A 22202-nucleotide genomic window follows, 5' to 3' on the forward strand; every position below is an offset into this window, starting at 1 on the left:
CTCTCTCTCTCTCTCTCAAACGTGCAAACGTGAGCTTTGTGGACACCCAGTAATGGCTGCTGAGGTTAGCTCTCTGTTTCGGGTCCTCAGCGGGTACAACGATGATAAACAACATCTGAGCATGGGTAGTGAATCCACTGGAGACAAATCAACGTCTCTGATTACAAGAGACTTGCTTGGTGGTGGGTCTTCTTCACCTTCCAAGCTTTCAGACGAGTCTCAGGAACTCGACCTCGATTTACAGGTCCCTAATGGCTGGGAAAAACGACTAGACTTGAAGGTTGGTTCACTTTCTCATCTGGGTTTCATTGTTTTATGGGAATTCATCAAACCCAGAAAAACATTTTCCATTTTTGTTGTGATGTTCTGTTCTAGACTTCTAGCTTTGAATTGGGTTTGTTTCAGTTCTGTTTTTGATGATGTATCCAATTTCACTTCTTGATGGCTTTATTGCTTTTTGGCTGTGTTTGGTTTCTGTTTTCAATTACTTAATTGCTTGTTTTGGAATTTTCTGTTCTGTGTTGCTGAAAGAGATTGTAATAGAGTACATGAAAGTTTGGAACTTTTCTCTGTTCCATTGCTTTAATTCTCATTAATTTGGGTAATTTAACAAAAACATGTTCATTCTTAATCAATCATCTCTTTTCCTGGGCTCTATAGCTTTTGAAATTCAATAGAACAGTGTTATTTTTTTTTTGGTAATTCACATTCTTTCTGTTACAGTCAGAGAAGGTCTTTTGATGTTTATTAGTCTCCTGGAAATGAGCAATCTGTTTCTAATAATTTATTGGAGATTGGTTTTGAGGCTCAATAGTTTAAAGGGTGTAGTTAATAGTTGGAGGATATATCTGCATATAAAAATCAAAGCATTCAGAGTGAAGTTCTTCAATGCCCTGCTAGTTCTAATCCCATGCACATTCTTTGAAAGCTCCATTTCGTATCATCAATGAAATGAATTCATTTCTGCTCTGATATATTATTTCTGTATATAATTTTATTGCATTACTAAATCGCTGCAGTCAGGGAAAGTGTATCTCCATAGGTCCAGTGCTGTTTCAGTCTCAGATCATCAAAGCCACAGCAATCCAACAGTTCCAAACGTGCAAGACTTAAACTTTATGCCATCACCATCCTCAAAAACCCCTTTAAATCTCTTTGATGATACGAGCGCTTGCCTTGAATTGAAGCTAGTATCATCGTCCTCATCGCCACCACCTCCGCAGCCATCCTCTTGCAATTTCCAGAGTCTCTGCACCTTGGACAAAGTAAAGTCTGCACTCGAAAGGGCTGAGAGGGAACCGATTAAGAAGCGCGCCACTTCCTTGTGGAAGTCGTCACTGTCATCCTCACCGTCTTACTCATCGTCGTCGTCTTCCATCAAGGAAACTCAAGAGGAGGACAGTGAATTTTCATCTCCTTTTGCAGCAGGGTGTCCTGGCTGCTTGTCATATGTGCTGATAATGAGAAATAACCTGAAATGTCCTCGTTGCAGTTCGATGATTCCATTGCCAATGACAAAGAAAGCTCGACTTGATCTTAACAGAACAAACTGAGAAGATGATGGCGATTGTTCAGGCCTGACATTGATCATTTTTGTATATGATATCTACAGTATATTAGTGATTTCCTTGATAAATAGATCAGCTGGTAGTTTGCTCTAGATCAAGAGTGTGTACATTCAGAAAGTGTTGATTGGTATCTCTAGTAAGATTTATGGAACTGCTAGTAGCTTATTCCTATGTTTCTAAATGCATGTGCCAGTCACTAGTATTTCTCAATCCAAATTTCTCAAGCTTTGCAAGCTACATGAATTGTGGTAGAAATCTATTGTGTCTTAGGTGACAAGTCATTGGCAGCATAAGTTACTGGAATATTGATCACGGAACTTGGCATTATGTGTTAGGGTTTTGAATCAAAATCAGCTGTCTTGAATGCGTTGCTTTCAAGTGCCATTACTCATGTGAGAGATGAATTCCTATTGAAGTTTCTCTGCAGAACTCCATCTCGAAGCTGTAGGAAGGTATAGGCTATAATGGCACATAATGTCATATACTGAAGTGAAGTAAATGCGCTTCAATTCCTGAGGAACTTATATCTCTTTTAATGAACAACCCAGGTTGCAGTTGTCACTTTGCGCAATGCACTTTCACTTACCCCAGCTTTCCAATTTTCCCATTCTCTCATACTTATTTATATATTCTTCGTTGAGTTTGTTTCTTCTGGTTCAAGAAATCGACATCCTCTTCTCCGGATAAGTATGAAGAAAATTGTTCTGTACGTGTTCTACAACAGCGACAGCTATGAATCGCATGGAGTAACACTCATCGAGTAGTTTAAACATCTTCATTTTCGTTCATATATATTGATACGACGAACAACGGTATCCTCCTCAAAGGCATTCTAGAGGCACACTCTAATCCGCGATTGGGGATCTTGTCAAGGCGCTTCCTCCTCCGCCTATTGGCATCTTGATAGAAATACATTTTCTCGTAATTTTGAGTCCCTTTCCAAATCAAATTAAGTGCACATTAGCTCCTCACCTACTATTGCGTCCCTCAGTAAGGTAGTACTGAGCAACATAATCCAGAAAAAATAACACACACCGGATCAAACTCTGTTCCAAAATTGATTAAGGGGTAGCTAGGAGAGGTACAAAATTCAGGTTAGGGCTATAAATGCTCATGGTAGGCATTGATGCCATATTTAATATGCATCCTCTTCCCGGCTACGTTATAAATATATATTCTGATTTTTTTTATGTTGTGTACAATTTTGAAAAGAAAATTTGGATATGATTTACTTTCTAATAAAGACTTCTGCGCAATTAAGGAAATCCAATTAATCACAGATAATGACTTGTATCCATGCATCTTGAACTTTACATGAGGTTTCATTTTTTCAATATAGTAGCCAGCCTATTCATTAACTCACATGAATAAGACTTGGATGGGTTGTGATTATAATGAGGATGATTGTGATATTAAAAAAAGAAAATATATGATATAAAAGAAAAGAAAAGAATTGTTTTTTCATGATTTGAAAAAAAATGTGGTTGTTGTACCCTATAAATGTTTGAAAATAGCATTCAACTAAATTTGTCAAACTGATGAGTTTAATGGTTCCTGCATGAAGCTAATTATGGGCATTTAGTAGACCAATTCATTAATATACCTAACATACATTCAATGTTGAATTTAATATCATCATACTCTTTAAAGTTTTGGCCCACCTACCTGCTTCATATTTTTCTTAATTTTGTTCAGTTCCTTCTATATAATATGATATCATCTTACATCATTATTTCCTCAACAATTCCAAAAAGCTGACAATTATTGTTGAAACCCAATTCCATTACACTATATTGGCATTATATCTAAGATGCAAACACAAACAGGCTTGGATTTATATGTGCATTTGAGTCATTGAGATATGTACTTCATATCTAGCTGACCAGTGTTTTAATTTGTAGGGTTAAGCAGCCTCAATTGTTTGTAGATGGACCTTGACCTTGGATAATCTTGACACACAAGGTATTTGTCAATGTATTTAGGGAGGGAGGGAGACTACAAAATCCTCATTGATGTGGTAAGCAAGAAAATTGACTGCTCTTGGAGAATCAAGGATCTTGTGACTGACAGTCGAGACTCGGCATTTTACCGCGGTATGTTTTAAGAATGTATGAGTGTATGACGTGAAGGTCTTTGTTGATCACTCGGTTTAAAATTATTATGTTTGGAGAGAGTCTATCTCTGTTTTTATTGGGGGTTTACTTTGTAATTTGGTTCTTTCTTAATTTAAAAAAAAATCAAACATTAGGTATGATATTAGCTTTTTAATGCGTATTCTGGAGTTTTTAACTTTTGTCAGGCCATTGTAAAGAGGCGCACTTCGATTTGACGATGTAATATTTCCCGGTCCATATATGCATGCACATATCATTATATTGTAAACAAAAGTTTGATCCAAATACGTACTTTTATGTATCTATACATTACATAGAAGAGTACAATCTAATTACTTTTAACTTGTAAGCATCTATGTTTTTTTTTTAAATCGACGCAATGTCATATATTAATAGTGAGAATGTACGAAACAACCTGAACACATGCCGTCCTCGCGAACTACGATAAAATTTGACATGTGCGAACTAATTAGGACTTTAGACAAACTAGAACATAAAAAACTCTATGCTAAATCTCTGAGAAGAGGCTCATAAATCGACATCAAAAAACCGGAGGAGCCGGTCACCGAGGAGTGTGCAATATGTAGGACTGCATCATAAGCATGGAATGCCCTTGTGGGCCACTGATAAACCATGCAAAAGTATCGAAGAAAAACTTTCAATGTTGCAAACCCTGGAATGACACACCTCACGTAACTAAGAAACCAAAAGAGAACATCGAGTGGTAAGGCCTCCAAGATCCCATATCCGAGTCAAGTAGTGAGTAGACCTCAAAGCCAAGCCCCACAACCCACCTCCCAGATCCGTCAGGGGTCCACACATCCGGCCAAAGTCCACTGCTGTCCTAGGCCTCAAAAGAGAACCCAAATCTAATATGGGTACCCAAGGTAGGCACCCATAGACCGTTGTCACTTTGATTTGAGCCTCTGCCCTCTCTCCAATGGTCGCCGAAATCAAGTAGCCGCATGGCCTGACCAAAACGACCACCACCGCCACAAAACCCACATATCTCCCTTAACCCAAGCATAAAGACCATAGTGAATCATACTAAATAAGTGAAATTTTAACTAAGGATTTGTATACATGTCACTTAAAAGTGAATACCAGTAATTAAGTTACTAAGAATTACAACGGTACTAGTTGTTGCACATGGACAAACGTGGCTCGTAAATCACTAATGTACCGATATTGTCTTAACTTAATAACTTTTAAAGTCTTTAATTTTAATCTAAAAAAATCTCGGTACAATTGAGTATTATTTATCTACTTATAAAATTGTATATTCAGATGTGTAATCTATCTTCTTCAACACCAGCTGGTGGACACATATGTGGTTGTCAAATAATTAAGGCAAGCCTTACCATAGGAACCTGAAGATCGATCCTGCAGTTTGATCAATGATACAATGAGAAACCCTGCTTGTCTTGGATCTTATATACACCATTTGCTCAAGCTGCCCATAGTTTAAGAAGTACGATCGTGATTTATGTTTTGATCGATTGCATCCGTGTACTGTTGGATATTAGATTATGTACTGAGGAGGATTTGACAGATTTCTGTTCTCCTCACGTCATAAATTGATTAGAGATTTACGATTTATCCTTTCACGCGTATTTATAATACATTCCAAATTAATTTTTTGTTGTAAACGTGGTGATATTACGATCGATACACCAAATTAAGGAGGACTAGAGTGCTAGACGTACAGTGGGATCCCCATGCCAGACAATTCTCCGTCCAGCTTTAAAAGTTGACAAAAAATATCTTCTATGTTTAGAACATGCATGTCCTTGATCTAACATTTTGCCCATATAAATATTGATATATGAAGTATATTACATACATTTATAACAAAAAAAGAATTAGGTGCGTATTCAATTGGAATCATATTATATGAACCAGACAGCAAAAAATGACCAATTCATTCCAGGCCTTTTTTTCCTTTCCCAAATGTTAATTAGTATTACACCCACTTCTAATATGGCTTTAAATTGTCTTCAGGGTGCATGTTCAAATCTATAATCGAATTGAACAATCAGAAACCATCTAACGCGATTAATTTAAAACTCTCCCTCTCGTGTTGTACGTACTTGTTCCAAGTTCTAACTTTTAATAATCGATTGGAACCATATACTGATATACGTAACACTTGCTTATTGCTTGAGGGTTGAGGCAGCTAGCTGATCCTTACAATCAAACCGTTATTGACGTATAAATGATATATCTATTTGCTTATGATTATTGCCAAATTACAACATACATTTTACATATATATATATATATATCAGAGAAAAGAATGTAATTAGTTCATAACAAATAATTGATGTATACATGTACTTGGAATTGGAAGACTATAGCGTAGCTAGAACATCATTCTCACATCGATCATTAAAAGCACTTCAATTAAATAACCATATAAACAGTAATGAAATGAACGCGTTAATGAAGAAGTTGTGAGAGGATCCAAGTAATCAGCTCGGATGACAATAAATGGTTCAGGGCCACCAGCCTCTTACGTAACCCAGCTTACCAGCTACTATATATATATATATATATATATATATATATATATATATATATATATATATATATTTCTCACACCATGTCATATTATTTCCATGCATGCATTATATTGGACAGGGATTTATAGATTAGGGTTTGGCTTGGTGAACATAATAAATAAATACAATGACATATATGCATTTATTATATTTGAAAGAAGATCGAGCTAACTTACGTGTGCGTGAGAAGGAGTGGCGCGGCGACTTTGTTTTTTATTCAGCAAGAAGCAGATAGAAGGATTATATCTAGAGCCGTCGTGGTCTCGACCAGAGCCGCCGTGTTACGTGAATGAAATGGACGTCGTCTCTATATATATGTGGCTTTGGGGGAGTTAGCGGGGTGTTCCGTTATATATCGGCATACGATAGTAAGGTCAGGTGACTCAGGCGTTTTCCTCAAGGCAACGAAACCATGTATATCCAAGTGGCATGACTGCACTACGGTCATCACTTCTCGATATTTTCTTCTGCTCCATGTTGTACTTGGGGATTATTTAGTTTATGATGTCTGAACAAGGCGCTTTTCAAGTCAGAAGGACGTGAATTTTACTAGTTGGTAAAAGCTTATGAACCCTATTGGCTTGGCATTCTCCCCAATCCCCATGTTTGATTGAAGTTAATAGGTTGGGATTTCTTGGTGACGAGGGGAGTAACCGAGTAAGTATGTATTACGACAAGATTTTCCGACACATATATATTGACTACACTAAACCATAAATCTTTGAAAAATAACCGTGTGATCTCGAAAAACATTCGGAAACCATCTTCCGATAGGACCGATACATAAAAGATGATTTACTTCAAGTGTCTATCAGTTACATGTAGGCTTGTTAGTTTATTGTTGTGTGATCCCTAAAGTCTCTTTGATCTAGCTTGAACAATCTTATAGACATGAGATTTTAGCCTTATCACAAAAAATTAAGGTCTAGGCTCAACTCATTTCATCAATGATGTTAAATAATTCACCTTAAAAAGGCTAGGGCATTGGGGGATCGGAGCTTATTTTCAAAGCTTGGTTTGGATGTCACGATCATAACATTTATACGAATAAAAGTCTCCCGCATTTAATTTCCAAAACCTTCATCTGAACTTGAACATAAACCTCCCCCCATTAATGACACACTTGGAATTTCCTGGTCCTAATCTCAAAATTAATGCCAAGCAGAAGTTGAAAAGGTCAATAGCAGCAATAAGTAAATGAAAATGGACCACCCGACTAGGTTACTACAAACGTACTAGTCGATCTCATGTATATTTTGTGGTGATTACGTTCGTGTGTGCGGGTGTGGATCATCAGTCGATCAGAAAGTCATATATAGGTTCTTTGTCTTTGTCGATCGTGTTCAGAGGCGGAGATTTCAAACGATAGTATGATTCGTACAGCTATAGAAATACTACCGACGACCAGATCGATCAATATTATTAGATAAATTATTCGTGCAGAGATATGTATTCATCAAAAGAATACTATATATGAGAGCCATACCCAAGTCTAGCTGCAATCCATCGGTAAGAGATTGATTAGGGGTCCTCTATCTGAAGGCCTGAATCGACAAGGAAGCTATTACAGCGTCAGTATGAGATGTTTCTATATATGGCACTATGGCAGTGCACCAGTGCATGTCGATCACTCGCCTCCAACGTATTAACATACGTACGTGATTGAGTGATTCTAGTGGTGAAGACTGAAGAGCAATATTCTTGTGACGCTGCTAGCTTCTATATATGTTTCTATCTCATACAGCCATGTATTTGCTGCTATCGTACTGCTAATTATTCTCATATGTCGGCGGTGATCCATTGATTATGGACAACTAAACAAAGTGGACCACCGGCCGGAGGTGTACGTAGGGCGGTGAGGATGGGTCCAGGCTGATCGAGTTGCATGTTGATTACATGGGGTCCTAGCGATAGGGGTGGACACGGGTCCATTCGGTTCGGTTTTGGACAAAACCCATAACCCAACCCAAATTTTAAATTCGGTTCGGTTCGGTTCGGTTTTTCTATTTTAGAGACTGTGACCCACAACCCAACCCAACCCGTACGGTTCGGTTCGGTTCGGTTTTTTTTTCGGTTTTACCCGTATGTAAAATACGTAATATTATATATTAATTTTAAAAGTACAAAATTTAACATAAAGATGAAAAACTAATAGTCTAATGATTATTTCATACCTAATTGAATTATGCCTCATCATTTAGCCCGTGGATCTGAAAAGCTCGTCGAGGCCCGCAAGCCCGATGGGTTTTTACCCGAAAACAACACTAATATGTCATAAGGGAATACCCATTACCAATATGCGAACACTAAAAGTCGTTTGCATATATGAAATCACCTAATTTTTGTCACCGATTGTGTGCGGTCGCACCAAAAAAATCCATTTGGCAAAGCCCCGGTCAATGAGGATTTTAATATGTCAAAACGTCTTTTTTTTACCATAAGTATGGACGATCAATCAATATCCAAATCGGACGAAATTTTTACGGGTTCCCTAAATATATATACTGATCACATCTGCTGGTGTCGATCGACCATATTTCGAACTGGAGTTATCGATTGCTGAAGTGTCCACTAATGTATCATACCTTTATATTAGATTTATAATAAAACTATCGCATTATGAAGCGACTATATGAATGAAACTTTTAGCGATCGATCGACACCATCCGATGTGATCAGTATATATATTTAGTGACCATGAAAAAATTTCATCCTATTCGGACCTAGTTTGATCGTCAGAATTTCCGGTAAACTGAAAACACCACTAATTTGTCCTAAAGGAGAATCCATTACAAAGATGCGAACGCCGAAAGCCGTTTGCATATCTGAAGTCACCTAATTTTTGTTACCTATCTTGCGCGGTCGCACTGAAGAAATCTATTTGACAAAGCCCCGGTCAATGAGGTTTTATTATGTGAAAACGCCTCTTTTTTGGTTGACCGTAGGTACGAACGGTCAAACCATGTCCAAAATGGACGAAATTTTTACGGGGTCCCTAAATATATATACCAATCACATCTGCTGGTGTCGATCAACCATATTTCGAATTAGAGTTGACGATCACCTAAGTGTCAACTAATGTATCATAACCTTTATATTAGGTTTAAAATAAAACTATCGCATTATGAAGCGACTATATGAAGGAAACTTCTAGGGATTGATCGACACCAGCCAATGTGATCGTTATATATATTTAGTGACCCTATAAAAATTTCATCCAATTCGGACCTCATTTAACCGTCGGAATTTTTGGTAAATCGAAAACATAACTATTATGCCATAAGGGAGGACCTATTACAAATATGTGAACGCCGAAAGCCGTTTGAATATCTGAAATCACCTAATTTTTGTTACTTATCATGCGCGGTCGCACTGAAGAAATATATTTGGCAAAGCCCCGGTCAATGGGGTTTTATTATGTGAAAACGCCTCTTTTTTTGTTGACCGTATGTACGAACGGTCAAACCATGTCCAAAATGGACGAAATTTTTACGGGGTCCCTAAATATATATACCAATCACATCTGCTGGTGTCGATCGACCATATTTCGAATTAGACTTGACGATCACCTAAGTGTCAACTAATGTATCATAACCTTTATATTAGGTTTAAAAAAAACTATCGCATTATGAAGCGACTATATGAAGGAAACTTTTAGGGATCGATCGACACCAGCCGATGTGATCGTTATATATTTTTAGTGACCCTATAAAAATTTCATCCAATTCGGACCTCATTTAACCGTCGAAAATTTTAGTAAATCGAAAACATCACTATTATGCCACAAGGGAGGACCTATTACAAATATGCGAACGCCGAAAGCCGTTTGCATATCTGAAATCACCTAATTTTTGTTAGTTATCATGCGCGGTCGCACTAAAGAAATATATTTGGCAAAGCCCCGGTCAATGGGGTTTCAATATGTGAAAACGCCTCTTTTTTAGTTAACCGTAGGTACGAACGGTCAAACCATGTCCAAAATGGACAAAATTTTTACGGGGTCCCTAAATATATATACCAATCACATCTGCTGGTGTCGATCGACCATATTTCGAATTAGAGTTGACGATCACCTAAGTGTCAACTAGTGTATCATAACCTTTATATTAGGTTTAAAATAAAACTATCGCATTATGAAGCGACTATATGAAGGAAACTTCTAGGGATCGATCGACACCAGCCGATGTGATCGGTATATATATTTAGTGACCCTATAAAAATTTCATCCAATTCGGACCTCATTTAACCGTCAGAATTTATGGTAAATCGAAAACACCACTATTATGCCATAAGGGAGGACCTATTACAAATATGCAAACGCCGAAAGTCGTTTGCATATCTGAAATCACCTAATTTTTGTTACCTATCATACGCGGTCGCACTAAAGAAATATATTTGGCAAAGCCCCGGTCAATAGGGTTTCAATATGTGAAAACGCCTCTTTTTTAGTTAACCGTAGGTACGAACGGTCAAACCATGTCCAAAACAGACGAAATTTTTACGGGGTCCCTAAATATATATACCAATCATATCTGCTGGTATCGATCGATCATATTTCGAATTAGAGTTGTCGATTTCCTAAGTGTCAACTAATGTATCATAACATTTATATTAGGTTTAAAATAAACTTATCGCATTATGAAGAAAGCAAGACGGCTAAATAATGCGCCTCTTATACATTAGGTCAATTAGGTTAGAAATTATGTGCGGTTGTGAGGCCGACCACACTATTTTTTTATTTAAAAAATAATAATAATGTAAAATTATAAATATGACAAAATAATGTCGTTTTGTAACGTTGACCATTGACTTCGGGTTGTTCGGGTCGGTTCGGTTTCTAAGGGACTGAACCCAAAACCCAACCCAAATAGAATCGGTTCGGTTCGGTTTTTTTATTTTCGGTTCGGTTTGATTCGAGTTTCGGTTTGTTCGGATTCAGTTTGGGTTCGGGTCTGGTTTTTTTCGGTTTTCGGGTCAATTTGTCCACCCATACCTAGCGACCCGGAAACAACAAAAACAAAACTTAATTGATAACATTCTTAATTATTACGAATTATCAATATATCTTCCTTGACTTTTTTTGGAGAAGAGATTCAAACAAAAAAGAAAGAATCCTAATTAGTAGCCAACAACACTTGGGAATAACACCATCGGCGAGACGGCGGCCATAAACGTTCACATTAAACACGATGAATAGCACACATTGTTGAAAAAGCTGATGGGTGAAAACTCTATGTACAAGACTACAACCGACCAACTGCAAAGTAAGGATGCTTGGCCACGGCAGTGACTACACCATATGGTAGCAGTTCCCAAATTTCATTTAATATGATCAAAGAAATATTTCATCACGCATAATCGTTTTCCAAAGACATCGCGGCGCGTTAAAATCACCATATGCACATAAGATGTGCGTGCGGACTCATCTAGTTCAATATACGCTTAAAACCATTAAATAGTAGAACAACGAGTCCCGTCTCATTGTGTGAGAATACTTACAGCCTACCTGACTTCATCAAGCAGGTTCCCATCCTTAGTCCCTTTATTTGATTTTTTTTCTGTTATTTTTCCAATTTGGAAGAGTAAAATATAAAATCTTGGCTGAAGAAACACAGAACTCAAAATGGGCTAAGAAAGTGGGCCAAGAAAGTTCTTGTACTCAAACCAGCTCAGTGCGTTAAAAAGTTTAAACCCTTCTTGCTAAAACACAAAACCCTAACGAGAAGCAGCAAAGGGTTTTAGGCACACAGCAAAAATGAGGGGAAGGAAGAAGATAATACTACCTCCCCAGCTCCCGCCGGACATCTCCGAAGACGAAATCGAAGTCTCCGACGAGGACAAGGCCTTCGTCAATGAGAACAAGGACTACGCCGGCTTCCTCTCCACTTTGGACACCACCTCCATCACCAAGTTTGTTCCTTTCACTCTCTTTAATGCTCAGAAGCTTTAATTTGCTGTTGGGATATTTGGGTACTGATTGGTTTGGTGTTTGGGATTGGGGATAGTTACATGAACTGTTATTTGCATTGTTATTTTTTTTTTGTGAAACTGGGTCTGAACTTTATGAAATGGAATAGTTGTTTGGAGCAACAAAGTTGAATGCTTTAGTTAATTTGCTTGTTGGGTCATTGTGGAATCATTAGCTTTGAACTCTTTTAAGATTTTTGGATGAGGAAAGTCCTGGGCAAGTTACTTGGGTCCATTGAACTCTTATCTGAAATGGGGTCTTGTAATTTTTAGCACATTTCGATAAAGGTTCATAATTTTGGGAGTAGAACGGTCTAATTGTCATGAGCCTTTTTTTTTTTGCGTGTATAAGCAGGTGTTTTGCGGTCATTGTGCGGTGATGTTTCTTTTTCTAATGTTAATTTAGTTTGCTTTTGTTGTATTGTACCTTATCTGCGTTCATGTTTATGATTAGGCATGTTACTCGTGTTGCTGATGTAAAGGAGGATACATTGGAAGCTTTGTATGAGCAGCGAAGAAAGAAGTCCTCGCTGAAAGAAAAGGAGAGTAGTGGGATTGAAGTTGATCCTGTTGATGCTCTTCCCATAAAAGACTTATCTGGAAATCTTCACTATTTAAAAGGTGCGCTATGTTTTTTTTTTTTCATTTCAATGATAGCAGTGAGGAAAGTTGTCTTTAAAATGTGTTTCAATGTTACACTGAGTGTGCTTTCAATTCTTTCCATTGTACAGTACCAAAGAAATCAGAAGCATCTGAAAATGACCTGGAGGAAGCTGGTCAGGATGATGAGGGTGATGCTGCAGATAAAGGCATAGTTAAGTTGACGAAGGCTGAAAGGAGGGAAAAGCTTAAGAAACTCAAGAAAGAGGCAAAAAAACAAGGAAAAGATTTTGCTACTCCCGAAGTTGAAGTTGAACCAACTCCACAAGCAGCAGTTCTGGTATTGTCTGATTGAACTAGCTAGTCTTCTTGCTCTTATTATTTGATGTAATGATATAGATTATGTATTCTACAATGTTTCAATGCAAGCTGTATACATCCTCGAAACCATTCATATAGTCCCCCCCCCCCCCCTCTCCTAATTGGTAGGAACCTAGTAGATAAGGTCTTACCCTTATTTGACTTGTCTTTAGTACTATTATCTATTTTTATTTTTAAATAGAACTAGATCAGGTTATTACTTTTTCTGCAACTTATCTTGTGTATATCCTATAAATTCTTCTTGTATTTTTACATAGGCTGAGGTTAAAAAAGACCTTACTGCTGAAGAAGGATTTGAAAGTAAGAAGCACAAACTTGCAGAGCTGGGAATTGCTCTACTTGCTGATCCAGAGGCCAATATTAAAACCCTGAAGGACATGTTACAAATCTGTAAAGATAAGGATCATGCAATCGTCAAACTTGGACTCCTATCTTTGTTGGCTGTCTTTAAGGACCTTATTCCTGGGTACAACCACTTTCCCATTTCTAGTTCCCTGATTCTGTGATTGTACTCTTTCCTGTGATATTCTCTGTTATGGATACCTTAGGGCACTGAAATTTTCACTCACCCATGTGTGACACTTGTTTGCATCCATAGAAGGAAAAATCAAAAAATCATTCTCATTATATTGAGTATGAATGCATAATTATGGTTTTTTTGGAGCATCGCATGAACAGAGTTATTTTCTGTTTGCATTTCATGTTTGTATTTACTTCTTTTGGATGTATATCTCAGATACCGCATTAGGCTCCCCACAGAGAAGGAGCTGGAGATGAAAGTTTCAAAGGAGGTTAAGAAAATGCGGCTCTATGAGTCAACACTTCTCAACACATACAAGGTTGGCATTCTCTTTTGCTCCTAGTTATTGAATAAGATGGTGTTTGCTACACTCAAAAAACCTAAATATTGCATGTACTGGTTCAAAACTTTAGTGAATCAGGTAACTTTTTCTAGCTCAAATCTGGCTCTTTTCATTTTAGTGTGGACGAGATTCTCTTATTTTTCTAATTTGGTTATTTCGGTTAGATAATTTCTTAGCTTTAAAATTTTAAATTTGGATTTTGTTGGGTAGATAAATTGGGAATCGCTTGCGAGGACTCCGTGATGAATTTCAAATCAATGGTTGGATGTGTGATTAGTTTTATATAATTTAGTCAACACATTCATCCAACCATTGATTTGAAAGTCATCAATAGATCCCTACCCATATAATATTACTTGTTATAAGAAAATGGTTGGATCAACAATTTTGCATGTGGTCATGGATCTTTCTGTTTTTTTTTGTCATCAAGATAGTAAGAATTACTGTAATATGATACATTTATTCTTATGCTGATTCTGATACACCTTAAAATACATTCTCAGGCATACTTGCAGAGGTTGGCAGCCTTAGAAAAACAGCACTCATTCCAGCATGTGGCATTTCGCTGTATCTGTACTTTACTCGATGCAGTACCCTATTTCAACTTCCGGGAGAGCTTGTTAGGGATTGTAATAAAAAACATAAGTTCCTCAGACGATGTTGTAAGGTAGTGCTATATCTGTACTTATCTTTTGATTATCTTCTTCTGGAGAATAAGTATATTTTCATGTTGGTATCCGCAATCAAACAATTGAAGTCCTTAATTGAGAAATTTCCAGCCTATGTAGGATCAATAGCAGAATTCCAGAGGAAGCATTTAATATTCTCGATTGAAGCTCTTATGTTAGAATAGGAGTCATGTACACACTGGGGCATACTATTTCTAGCTGCAGTTTATGTGTTCTTGTGGCTTATTATAGTGTTAGATATAATCTTAAGTACATAAATTTATAACACTGGTCCAATACCCATTATTCATGAGACATTTCTATGGTTATTAACATTTATGTTGTCAGAACCTGAAAACACTACACTTATTGCCATCTCTATTGCACACATTGGATACTAATGTGTCTTTGTTTGCTTTGTAAAAGGATTATCTAGGCCTTCAGCATTTGCGATGAGTATTTGTGGATATATTATGTTCAAATTTAGGCAGCATTACAGATATAAAGATATACATATGTAATTCACGGTCTTCTCTATCTGCCACTCATCCCCGTGTTGATGATCTCACTTCTGTCAGTTTACTCACATGGCTTATCCTCAATCATAGTCAGATTTAAATTCTGTCTTATTTCATTTATGCAACTAAAGTATGAATCACTTTTCAACAGGAAACTATGTTGTTCTACTGTAAAGTCACTTTTCACAAACGAGGGAAAACATGGTGGTGAAGCTACTGTGGAGGCTGTTCGATTAATCGCAAATTATGTCAAAGCTCGGAATTGTCAACTACATCCTGATTCCATTGAGGCATGAGATTAATTTTGCTCAATGTTTCTGCTCTATCCAATTATTTCCTTGTGGTCTTTATGTGATTAAACAACCCGTTAGGATTATTTGGTTTCCGGTATAGATGTGTTTTCTCGACCCTCGGCTGTTATTACCCTTAGGATTCTGTGATCTGCTAAAAAGTTTGTGGATTTCTTCTGTTAAATTAGAAAGAACGTAATGGTTTTACTTTTACTATAATAGAAACTATGTTGTGTTTATCAGAAAATTGTGCTGCATAACAAATATGTAACACACATTATGATTGTCAGTTCTATTCCCTAAGAAACACACTGAGAACCCTAGTGAGCCTTACTGTCATGAGATTGCAGCACAATCATCTGAAGAATTCCCTTATAAACATTGATCCACAAATGAAGGATTGAGTAGACATTTTACTTTTTTCTCCCCAGTAATCCACACAAAAATACTTAATAAAAGTATCCATGGAAGTTTTGTTTAATGTTTTCTATCCCATGCTTATCTTTTGAGGTCTGCTGCAGGTTTTCTTGTCTCTATCATTCTATGAGGATCTTGGGAGGGCTACAAAAGAAGATGATAAAAACAAAGCAAAAAACAAAAGAGGTAAAAAAAGAAAGGACCATGAGGATCCACGCCAAATGAAAGAAAATGAAAGGAAAAGGAGTAGGCAAGAACAACTGGCCAAGACAAGGGATGAGGTGTTTTTTTTTTGTCTGAACAAAAGAAGAATAATACTCAGTTTTTTGCATCTTTTGGTTTCAGTCTTTTCTCCCGGATATGTTTAAAGTTTCTGGAAGTCATTGGTCTTATGATTTTTCTACTCACAGGTTGCTGCTGATTACAAAGCGGTTGCGTATACCCCTGATGTGTTGGAGCGGAGAAGAATGCAGACAGAGACACTTTCAGCTGTTTTTGAAACATATTTTCGCATATTGAAGCACACAATGCAGTCATCCACTCTCAGGTTTGTTGTGCATCATGTTCATGAACTTTTGATCTCTTATGCTATGAATCTGATTTAGCTTAAGAAATTTTGATTAGAGTAAGAGAGAATTATTATTTTGGGGGGTGCCTTGAAGTCTCAGAATGGTTTATAGGTTCAATTATTTTAGGCAGATTAAAGGGTTGGGAGAACCAACTCTAGTCTCTTGGTTGCATGAAGTTGGCGGTCCATTTTTTGCCATTCATTTACCTTGTAAATTCAAAAGCTATAAAAATCTGTGTCTGCACTACTTAATGATTTGCTTTTTTCTTTTTTCGTGTTTTTTGTCCGGTTTACTTTGTGCATTCTGTTTTAAAAAAAAAACTTAGCGTACAAAGACGGGCATACATAAACGTTGATACTTGATAGGCTATTGATGACATGGTTTGAGGATAAGTTGATGGCCTATTCCTAGGCAGCGTTATAACGAAGTTAGGTATCCAATTCCGCTCAAATATAATCACCATTTACTTTGTCATTGGGCATTCTTTCATATCGTCAAAATTTATGTTTTTATATTTCACAGACCATTTAAAGATTCATATATCTTCATATGTATCAAATCTTGTCTCTTGGGACGATTTAATATTCTGAAACGCCCACATTCAAATGGTTGTCTTTGCTCAAAGAGACATCTTTCTTTTCTTTTTACTTTTTTCTTTCTCAATAAAGAGGCTTCTTTATGGATACCTCAAATGTATATCTGCTGTTTGGAGCAATTATGCATTTGAAGTTTGATTAATATGAAAGTGTTGAAATTGGAGTCTCTGGAGTCATTTATATTAGTTATTTCCGGTAGTCTACATCTGTAAATCTTATATATTTCAGATCACAAATACATTGACTAATCTCCTGTACTTTGTCACTCAGATCTGAAGCAGATAGTAGTGAATCGACCGGTGCATCTGTGCCCTACCCTTTACTTGCCCCCTGTCTGCAAGGATTAGGAAAGTTTTCACACCTAATTGACTTGGATTTTATGGGTGATCTGATAAATTCTCTGAGGAAGCTTGCTTCTGGTAGTGGTGATACTGAGAGAATTTCAAAATGTTTGACTGTAACTGAGCGTCTCCGGTGCTGCATTGTCGCATTTAAAGTGATGAAGAGCAATCTTGATGCCTTGAATGTTGATTTACAAGACTTCTTCGTCCAGCTTTACAATATTATACTTGAATATAGGCCTGGAAGGTTTGTAGTGAACTTAATACTCCCACAGTTTGCTTTGGTAATATAATCTGTTAAATATCTGTGAAAAAATTGCTCAGCAATTCCTTTGAAAATGCCCGGTTCAACTCTACTTTTTTTTCTTTTTTGAAAGGGAGACTATATTTTTTTTCTTCTGAAAAGGACTCTATACTTGTTTTTTTTTTTGAAAGGGAGACTACTTGTTTTGGTAAGGAAGATGTTGATCAGCTATGGGGTTTAAAGTATACTCAGTGAACAGAATCTAATCTGTATTTTTATGAATTTTTATATTTTGCACTATTCTAGTATTATACATGTGATTAGTTAATGCAAATCCTACAGTTTCATATTTAGTAATTACCGAAATCTTTCTTTTGTATCTAGGATTCTAGGATCATCAAAATAAGCATAAAAAAAACACATATATATACCTCTATATATGACGTATATATATCCACACAATCCCGGTTTCTCACTCTCAAACACATATCAATAGTTTCTTGCATGATATGTTGCTTGATATTGTCCTGTTTCTGGTTTATGTGATAAGTGATGGAAATCGTTCTTACAGTTTATTTATTCTGTTATTTCTTATGTGCTATGGAGCAGAGATCAGGGTGAAGTATTAGCTGAAGCTCTAAAAATAATGCTGTGTGAAGATAGACAACATGACATGCAGAAGGCTGCTGCATTTGTAAAGCGTTTAGCATCATTCTCATTGTGTTTTGGGTCTGCAGAGTCCATGGCAGGTAAGTATGCATTATGGTTTTGGACTTTTGGCAATAAGCTAATACCTTGTTAAGGATTCTTATGCCTCTTCCCTTTCAATTCATTTTGCAGCGTTGGTTACCTTGAAGCATCTTCTTCTGAAAAATGTTAAGTGCCGAAACCTTTTAGAGAATGACGCTGGAGGTGGCTCGGTTTCCGGTTTAATTGCGGTAAAGCTCTCTTGCTACTCTTGTTCACACATAATATGTTGGGTTAATACAGATAAATATGCTCCGTCTTCTATTATAGATATATAGTGGATTTGAGCCCATCGGTCTACTGTATCCGAATATCTATAAAGTTATTCATGTCCTCCATTGCTTATGTCATTTCTGTTTAGTGCATATGTCATGATTTTAAGAATGGGATTGTAATTCTCTTTATTTTCCTCTTAATGCACAGAAATATCATCCTGAAGCTTCAGACCCCAATCTAAGTGGTGCTCTTGCTTCAGTACTCTGGGAACTTAATCTTCTCTCCAAGCATTATCATCCAGGTGTGTCAAGTATGGTTTCAAGTATATCTAGTATGAACACTGCTCATTCAAACCAAGTATATCTCTCTACCATCACTCCTCAGCAAGCCTTCATGGACTTTTCTTTGGAGAATCCAAATTCCTTCAAGTTCCAGGGTGACATTAGAAAGTCAAATAACAAGAGGAAAAGAGGAACATACTCTTCTATATCCACCGATATGGAGCCATCCAAATATACAGCTTCGATCGATGAAGATGAAGTGAAAAAGAAACTTTCTGCTCATTTTGTGGTTCTACGTGACATCAAGGAGAATCAAAGATTGAGGGCCGAGCTGCAAAGTACTACATCCTCCATACAGCTATATGAAGAGTACAAGAAGCAGAAGAAAAAGCCTAAAAAGCCACAAACCAAGAGAAGTAAAATTGTGACCAAGTGACATTTGCCATGAAGACTGAATATTTATGCAGTAATATGATTTTTCTGCCTTTGACTTGTTATTTATATCATATGCTTTTCTCGTTCAATGATACTGTCAAATTAATAGAATGGTCGTCTGCAGTTCCATCAGTGTTTGGGGAAGTTTGGAGTAGACGATGGAAACCCTAAACTCGTTTGCTCGATCAGTGTGAGGATGAATAAACACACTGAACAAGTTAAGATCGAGTTAGACCCGAAATACTGTACAAATGTCGCGGAATGTGATGGACCTGTCCTTGCAAGTAATTTAATCCGCGAGAAAAACCAGAACATTTGTTCAGTTTTGGCCATAAAGAATATATTGAGATTCAACTCTCATCAGCAGAATTTGAATCTTGGTATGGATGTTGGACGCATAGGCTTTCACAAACTCGACCACATGTAAACTGCAAAATGATTCATAATTGTGGCATTATAATCATTTATAATTTATGAGACTTTATACAATCAAAGCACATCAGCACATCACATGGTATATGCAAAAATTCATAGAACAAATTCATATCACCTCATTTTTATGAGATTGATTTCACTCATTCACACATACATCCAACTCATAAATGAAATATTCGTGCTTCATGGAGGAACTATGATTGTCTGATTGATATAGGTCGATAAGAGAATTTGCATTGTATTACCAATTGCTTGGATATATAACCCTACTGGAGATATACCATTTATACTGGAGTGGTTCATTTGAAATATTAACAAACCACTAATAAGTACCCGACAACATTTTAGTTTACAACAAACTCACTTTTTAATTTGATAAAACAAATTAGGACCAAAAATTATAAATAAGGATCACATAATGGCAAGCTGCCACATGTCATATGATATTTTATTTTTTTGCCCCTATTTAGCCCATCAAATTTAAAAGAATTCAAAATTCATTATCACTACCACACATCACATCTACATGTGTGTATGCTAATGTCGACTAAGAATCTACATGTTACTGTCGATTATGAAACTAACAGTTACTATCTAATTAAGCAATATGCTATTGTTGAGTATGAAACTAGCTGCTACTGCTGACTTGAAATGTGCTATTGTCGACTGGAAAAGTACCCGCTACTGTCGAATATGAATCTAACTGCTAATGTCGATTGCAAAACTTATTGCTACTTTGATTTTTAGTGAGCAAAATTCGAAATTTCAAAGTTTATTAAAAAATATGCAATATGGTACTTAAATGAAATCTCATGACGTAAGGAGCAACTTTATACATTGGCTCACCTCCAAATTGCCGGCGATTTGGCTAGCAAATTTAAAATTGCCAGAAAAAAACTAAAAAAATGAGGAAAGAGAAACTTGTTAAATATGAGAGTGGTAGCTTGGTAATTTGGAGAAAATAGTGGTAGTTTGGATATTTCAGCATTAATTAATTAATCAGGTTTGAGTCCACTCATTTTTAGTTTTGAGCTTATGTCCTTATTTGTATAAGAAATATGAAAAATGAGTTTTTAGTTAATTCAAATATTGTCTAGTACTACTAAATAAAATTGGGAGAAACTAAATTTTTTATAATAAACTACTCAAAAGTACCGGACAACAGTTTGATTTACAAAAAAACTCATTTCCTAATTTGATAGAACAAATTATGACAAAAAATTACAATTTAGGACAATATGATGGCAAGTTGCCACATGTCATGAAATATTTGATTTTTTTCCCTCTTTAGCTCATCACATCTAACATAATTCAAAAGTCGTTGTCTTTAAGTGAATTCAAAATTCATTCTCAATACCACATGTCATATCTATATGGGTCTCAGTAGTTGTTATTGCCCACTTGAAAAGTGCTACTATTGACTGAGAGTTACATGCTATTATCGACTTGAAAAGTGCTCCTGTCGACTGTGAGGCTATCTGCTACTGTTGACTGGGAGACTAAGTGCTACTGTCGACTATGAAATTAGTTGCTACTGTCGACTGAGAGGTTATTTACTACTTACATTATGATACTAGTTGCTACTATCAATTTGAAAGCCACCTGCTACTGTTGATTATGAAGCTAGCTAGTTGTTACTGTCGATTATGAATCTAGCTGCTACTGTTGGGAATGAGAAACTAGCTATTATTACGGTTTTTGGTGAACAAATTTTGAAATTTTGAAAGTTTCTCGAAAAATATGCAATATGGTATTTAAATGAAAACTCATAACATAAGGAATAACTTTATATCTTGACTCATTTCTAAATTACCAGTGGTTTGGTTGAAAAATTAAATTTACCGGATAAAACTAAAAAAAAAACTTGTTATATATATGAGTGACAGCTTGGTAATTTTCGCGAAAATAATTGTAGTTTAGACATTTAGCATTAATTACTTAATCAATTTTAGGTCTACTCATTTTTTTGGCATGTGCTTATGTCTTAATGTGTACAAGAAATATATAATATGAGTTTTAGTTAATTCAAATGTTGTTTGGTACTAGTATGTAATTTTTTTTATAACTTTTATCTAAATTCAAAGATGGGTTCAATATCATATACATATATAATTCGGCAAAGTATGATTATCGTTTGTGTCAGGCGCAGAGCTATATGCAGTCTTGGTAGGGCTCAGTGGCAGAACCACTTGGAGGCCAGAGGGATGCATGGCCCCTCCAACGAAATTTTTTATGTTCCCTTAATTAGGTGTTAATATCATAATTAATGGTACATTTAGACTAAATCCCCCCCCCCCCCGGCGTCAGAATTAATTCATTGTTTCCTTACACAACATTTATGTTTTTTTTTTCTTAAAGAGGAAGAGAAGAAGACTATTGTAGTCCCCAACT

At 36.3% G+C, this 22202-nt stretch overlaps 2 protein-coding genes across 2 annotated transcripts; both read left to right on the forward strand.

Annotated features, from left to right (window-relative positions):
- LOC126788346 (uncharacterized) lies at nt 1–1660 on the forward strand. Its single transcript, XM_050514321.1, has 2 exons — nt 1–280; nt 1020–1660. Exons 1-2 carry the CDS (start codon nt 53–55, stop codon nt 1551–1553), a joined length of 762 nt encoding a protein of 253 aa, XP_050370278.1. The 5' UTR covers nt 1–52; the 3' UTR covers nt 1554–1660.
- Nucleotides 1661–11951: 10291 nt separating this feature from the next.
- On the forward strand, nt 11952–19465 carry LOC126786059 (nucleolar complex-associated protein 3). Its single transcript, XM_050511761.1, has 13 exons — nt 11952–12153; nt 12665–12831; nt 12942–13150; nt 13449–13657; nt 13928–14030; nt 14558–14721; nt 15392–15530; nt 16052–16228; nt 16358–16494; nt 17383–17700; nt 18307–18446; nt 18538–18635; nt 18868–19465. Exons 1-13 carry the CDS (start codon nt 11999–12001, stop codon nt 19375–19377), a joined length of 2526 nt encoding a protein of 841 aa, XP_050367718.1. The 5' UTR covers nt 11952–11998; the 3' UTR covers nt 19378–19465.
- The last annotated feature ends 2737 nt before the right edge of the window (nt 19466–22202 follow it).

The sequence above is a fragment of the Argentina anserina genome, chromosome 3 (assembly GCF_933775445.1).
Source record: "Argentina anserina chromosome 3, drPotAnse1.1, whole genome shotgun sequence".
Lineage (NCBI taxonomy): Eukaryota > Viridiplantae > Streptophyta > Magnoliopsida > Rosales > Rosaceae > Argentina > Argentina anserina.